General features: G+C 46.7%; 1 protein-coding gene across 4 annotated transcripts in view; it reads right to left on the minus strand.

The window, feature by feature from the left end:
• Positions 1-985: 985 nt before the first annotated feature.
• Positions 986-5,526, minus strand: part of LOC115373017 (PH and SEC7 domain-containing protein 1-like) — a 75,589-nt gene continuing 71,048 nt past the window's right edge. For all 4 annotated transcript variants that reach the window (XM_030071223.1, XM_030071222.1, XM_030071221.1 and 1 more), the window contains exon 19: positions 986-2,989. In XM_030071223.1, coding sequence (XP_029927083.1) covers positions 2,630-2,989 — 360 coding nt within the window. In that variant the 3' untranslated portion in view covers positions 986-2,629. The remainder of the gene's footprint in view (positions 2,990-5,526) is intronic.

Consider the following 5,526-nt stretch of genomic DNA (forward strand, 5'->3'; position numbering starts at 1 on the left):
AAAAAAAACCCTCCTCTTGTGTAAATGACGGGACGTGCCGGCGGGCCGAGGAGGTCGAGTCGCCTCGTCGACTCGGCTCTGAACACCAAACTGAGGTCCAGAGTATCTGCCGAAATTTAGATGAATTTTCCCTTTAACAGAATCCCCTGCAGACTCCTCAAACCCACAGGTCAGTTTGTTTTCCAGCAGCTGCTGCTCGGCTGACTGGCGCCATCTGGTGGCCGTATGTTGTCACTACAGATTCTTACTGGCAGTAAAAGGACCAACAATCAGAAGGATATTAATGTACAGATGTGAGCGTCAGCATCATCACTCAGGACAGATGTGCGCGCTCTCTCTCTCTCTCTCTCTCTCTCTCTCTCTCTCTCTCTCTCTCTCTCTCTCTCTCTCTCTCTCTCTCTCTCTCTCTCTCTCTCTCTCTCTCTCTCTCTCTCTCGTCCTCAAGAGAAACTGAAACCTGCAGAGTTAAATGTTCCTCACTCCCCCCCCCGCCCTGCTGACTGGATTTGATCACATGACCGTCAGACATTAAAGGTGACCAAACTGATGTTTTCACGGGGTTAGGGTCACAGGGTTAGGGTCACGGGGTTAGGGTCACAGGGTCAGGGTTAGGGTCACGGGGTTAGGGTCACAGGGTTAGGGTCACAGGGTCAGGGTCAGGGTCACAGGGTCACAGGGTCACAGGGTTAGGGTCACAGGGTTAGGGTCACAGGGTCAGGGTTAGGGTCACAGGGTTAGGGTCACAGGGTCAGGGTTAGGGTCACAGGGTTAGGGTTAGAGTCACAGGGTTAGGGTCACAGGGTCACAGGGTCACGGGGTTAGGGTCACGGGGTCAGGGTTAGGGTCACAGGGCTAGGGTCAGGGTCAGGGTTAGGGTCAGGTAAAACAGACAAGAAGTCTCTTCCTCTCTGCAGCAGCTTTGACGTGGAAACACCAAGTGTCTCCTCAGCTGATTTCAGTTTGATTTTATCACTGATTTTGTTTCTAACTTGTTCGATTTTATTCCAGCGTCTTTGTTCTTATTTGATGTTGCACAACTTGATTTAATTTCAATGTCCTCCTTTGTTTTTATCCTGTTTTGTTTGTGTTGTAATGTTTTCATGTGTCTGACGCTGTGCAGCACCTCGGCCTTTACGTTTGCTAAGGAAATAAACCGACTTGTGACTTACAGGACGGCACTAAACGCACTGAGGCTGCAGGCTTTACACTGTGGAGCCGATTGTTATTTTGCAGAACACGACTAAAATATTCCAACAGCTTCCAGTGACAGTGAGTCAAAGGTCAAAGGTCATCAGTTTCTCTTGAGGATGTGGAGTGTTGTGACTGCAGCTCAGCTTTCTGACAAAATGAGGTGAAATGTGTGCAGATCTGAACCCTTTCCACGTTTTGAGAGTGAAATCGTGACGTTAACTTTCCCTCTGAGTGTTGATGCCAAACCCTCGGCTCACCTGTCGGCTCACCTGTCGGCTCACCTGTCCTCAACCAATCAGACAACAATGACAGTTCATGGCAGTTACATGTTAAATGTGGACCCAGCGGTCAGTTCAGTCTGTGTGACGTCATCGGTCATGTGTTTGTCAGTCGTCGTGCGAGTCGGGAGGGACGTGACCCCGACGTGGACGGACGCGACGGATCCACAGAGTCTCGGGTTCCAGCATCAGGATGTGTGAGTCTCCAGCAGGGGGCGCCGCGTTCGGTCACGGCAAAGCAACACCAAGCTGAGCGGAGACGAGCGGCCGTGCTCCTGTTTGTATTTACACTCCTGTGATGTGCCTGTGGACTGACGAGACTCCACACACACACACACACACACACACACACACACACACACACACACAGCCGAGCGGAGGAGTGTGTGTTCCCGTGACGCATCACAGCGCTGACTCCGCTACGCTCCCGGTGCATTGTGGGTGTTTGTTTTGGCCGGGGCGTCCTAGCTCCGGGCCTTGCCAGTCGCCACGGTAACAGTCCCACGCTCTGTCCGTCATATCTGGTCGGCATGGCAACTCGCTCCGGCGTTGCTAGGAAGCAGAGTGATGCTGATCTGAGGTCAGGCTTCAGCCCCAGTCTGTTTCTGTCTGTTTTTTTTTTTTTTCTTCTGAAGGTTTGAGACGCAGCGGCGCCTCGCCTTCGCTTCACGAGAGGAAAAACGGCGACGAGCGCCTCCTTCATGTCACACCGACTAAACATCTGGTCCAGAAGGTTCTCCACAAGAACAGTACGACAACATTAACACCCAGGTTTCTTCCACAGAAATCCAAAAACTCTCCGGCCGCTCAGAACAAAACTAGGAGGAGACTAACTTACCCATTTCTGAAATTATTAGGATTTTGGCGGGACGTCCCACAACAGGACTGGTGTTATTGGACTATTTATAAATGTCTTTCAGTGAGTGAACTGGTTGGCTGGACACTAACAGGCTCCACCCCCCTTGTCCTCCATTACTGGACATGATGAACGTTTCGTTTTCCCGCTAACCTCGAACGTCTCGGCTCCAAAACCACCGACCTGAATCTGAATGAGGTTTAACAGAAAAGATTTAAGGGTGGATGTCAGGTTTACTACCCATAATCCTTCACGTCCACCGACAGCTGCGTACTTCATATAAAGTCCTGAAACCTCCGACACCCTAAGGTGCCTCGGCCTGTTTGGCCGCCTGTTTGAGGCTCTGTCTCTGCGGCTCCGAGCGCTGGCTGCCGCCGCCGCCGCCACCACCACCGCCGCCACTATCCTCGCCCCCGCTGTTCTTCTTCTTGCTTCCCTCTCTGGCGGCGGCGGCAGAGGACGTCTTGGAGGTCTTGGAGGTTTTTGAGGTCTTGGAGGTCTTCTTGTCCTTGGAGCTGCCGGCGTCCTGGGGCAGCGTGGGGCTCGAGTGCGCCCTCTGCAGACCGCCATCGTCGAACAGTCGTGACTCAAAGGCCGACAGATCCTCCTCGCCGCTGGACATCTTGGCCCGCAGCAGCATGGCGTACGTCCCGTACCGCGTTTTCTGCAGGAGGAAACACACCACGCACGGTCATCAGAGGAATGCAGGTTCAAGGAACACGCCGATGTTTTGGGCATAATCCCCTTTTCCCACCTTCCCCAGCCTGAGACCAGATGTTGGACACCATTTTCTCCTCTGGACGTCCAGTCTGGGGAAGTCGGGGGAAAGAGGATTTTGCCCAAAATGTTGGAATGTTCCTTTAATGCTGATTCTGATTCAGCAGCCGTTTTAACTTCAGTTAGCAGGTAAACACAAGATCCAAGACTCAGTCTGTGATCGCCTTATCAGCCTCGCTGACTGACACCACAATCCTAAATAAACCACTCAGTCATCAGCATATAACACACAGGCCAAGCCCAGAAACACAGTTTGAAAACCAACCAACAAATAAATATGAGGCTTATAAACACCAGACATGAAATTAGAACTAAAACCTGAACATGTTAGGGTTCTGTGTAAGAGAGCAGCCTCTGGATATCAGATGGGACAACAACACAAACCCCATTTTAAAGGAGATTAACAGAGATTAGACTTTTTTTTTAAATTTTATTCCAGGTGTAAAAAATTGTTGGTGCACCAGATGGCGCTGTGGCCCGTTCACACAAACATTCACTTCTGTGGGAATCGAGCCCGTGATCCCAGGAGAACATCTCCACCTCCCGAAACATCTGGAGGAACCGCTGGTCGCTTCAGCTTCGACTCTTCAGGCCTGAAACAAACGTTAAAGCCTCAAGACGAGCTCATGCTGATGCCTGTGTTTGGAAGCATGACTCAGCTGTTTTCCACAGTCCAGGGTTTTAAAAAAAAAAGCAATTAAAAATCACAACACACATCAACACACAGGCGCTGTGAATCGAATCGTATCGGGGGTTCCTGCTCATTCCCATCCCTGTGATTTACTGTCATCAGGAAAATCGAATTATCTAGGTTGATATTCATTATATGACAGAAATGAACAGCTGTGAGTCGGTGAAACTAGCAAACAAATCAGTGTTTAAAATGCTGCGTTGTGTTTGTGTCGGCGCAGACGTGGCAGCGTTACCGTCAACATGCAGCAGCAGCAGCCTCTGCAGTGTTTACAGCAAAATGCTAATTCATAAAACCACAAGAGCTTTTTAAAACAACGCAGAGAAGAAAGGAGGGGGGGGTAAAGATATAATAAACACATTACAGCTATACAACATTAAAAATGTGTGTGTGTGTGTGTTGACTATCTTTTAAGCATAATTTAGCATAATATTAAAATCCTGTTTCATTTTCAACATGAAGTCAAACGAGCGAGTCTCCCTCTGAGAACAGATGGAGCTGCTGACGGCAAGAGGAGCTCACACACACACACACACACACACACACAAACACACACACACACACACTCACATCTACACACTGTAGACAGGACGGACACTCGACATGCAGAGTCTGTTTTGAAATATTTCTCTACACATTTTTTAAAAAATTTTTATATATTTTTGAACATGTTTTAAATGTCATGTTTCTAAAGTTTTTCTATATGTTGTTTATTTTTAAAAAAAAATTATTTTAGACAATGCAAAAAATTGTATCTTCATAGGTCAGTGTGGTGTTTTTTAAAATTGTTTCTAAAAGTCAGTGAAGACAGGCCGGTGCAGCAGTGACGTGTTTCTGAGGGTTAGATGTTATTATTCTGTTTTATTCTGAAGGGAAAGGAAACATAAAACAGTGAACATCATGGAAAATAAATATTCTGCCTATTGAACGTCTTCTGAAATTGAGTCTGACAGAACTGAAACTACAGATAATGATTGAAGGTGTCCACACTGAAAATGCAGATGAGAATAAATTGTTGTTGTAATGGATAGTAAATTATCATGGAAAGCCCATGTCAGACACATAAAAACAAAAATCTCCAAAAGCCTTTCAATCATAAATAAAGTGAAACCATTCCTTGATGTAAACGCTCTCTGTACTTTATACTGCTCCTTGGTACTTCCATACTTCATGTATTGTGTTGAAGTGTGGGCTAACAGTTATCAAAGCACAATCAATCCGCTAGTCACATTACAGAAACATAAGGTTGGATTCCTAGAACACACTCACAACCTGTTTATTCAGTCAAAACTATTAAAAATCCATGACCTTGTAAAATACTATACATCAATAATTTTATTCAAAGCATTCAGCAAACTACTACCAAGTAACATACAACATTTTTTCACAATTCGGGAGAGAGCTCATAATTTGAGAAGATTTGGAGATTTCATGTTACCGGAAATTCGAACCACTCGCAAAAGTTTTTGTGCGTCTGTGTGTGGAGTAAAACTCTGGAACAGCCTGGAGATCCAACACGAGAGACGCCAAAACATCCACAGGTTTAAAAACACAAACACAAACACAAACATAAGGTCTTGTCACAGTATGAAGAGAACGGATCTGAACACGATGTTCATCAGTTTTCTGTCTTTCTGCTTGTTGCTCCTCACTAAGTTTGTTTTACCATACTGATATTGTTGTTCTTACCATTAGCGTTATTGTAGTTTTCTTACCATTGTTGGTATATGTAG

The sequence above is a fragment of the Myripristis murdjan genome, chromosome 15, assembly GCF_902150065.1.
Source record: "Myripristis murdjan chromosome 15, fMyrMur1.1, whole genome shotgun sequence".
Classification (NCBI taxonomy): Eukaryota; Metazoa; Chordata; class Actinopteri; order Holocentriformes; family Holocentridae; genus Myripristis; species Myripristis murdjan.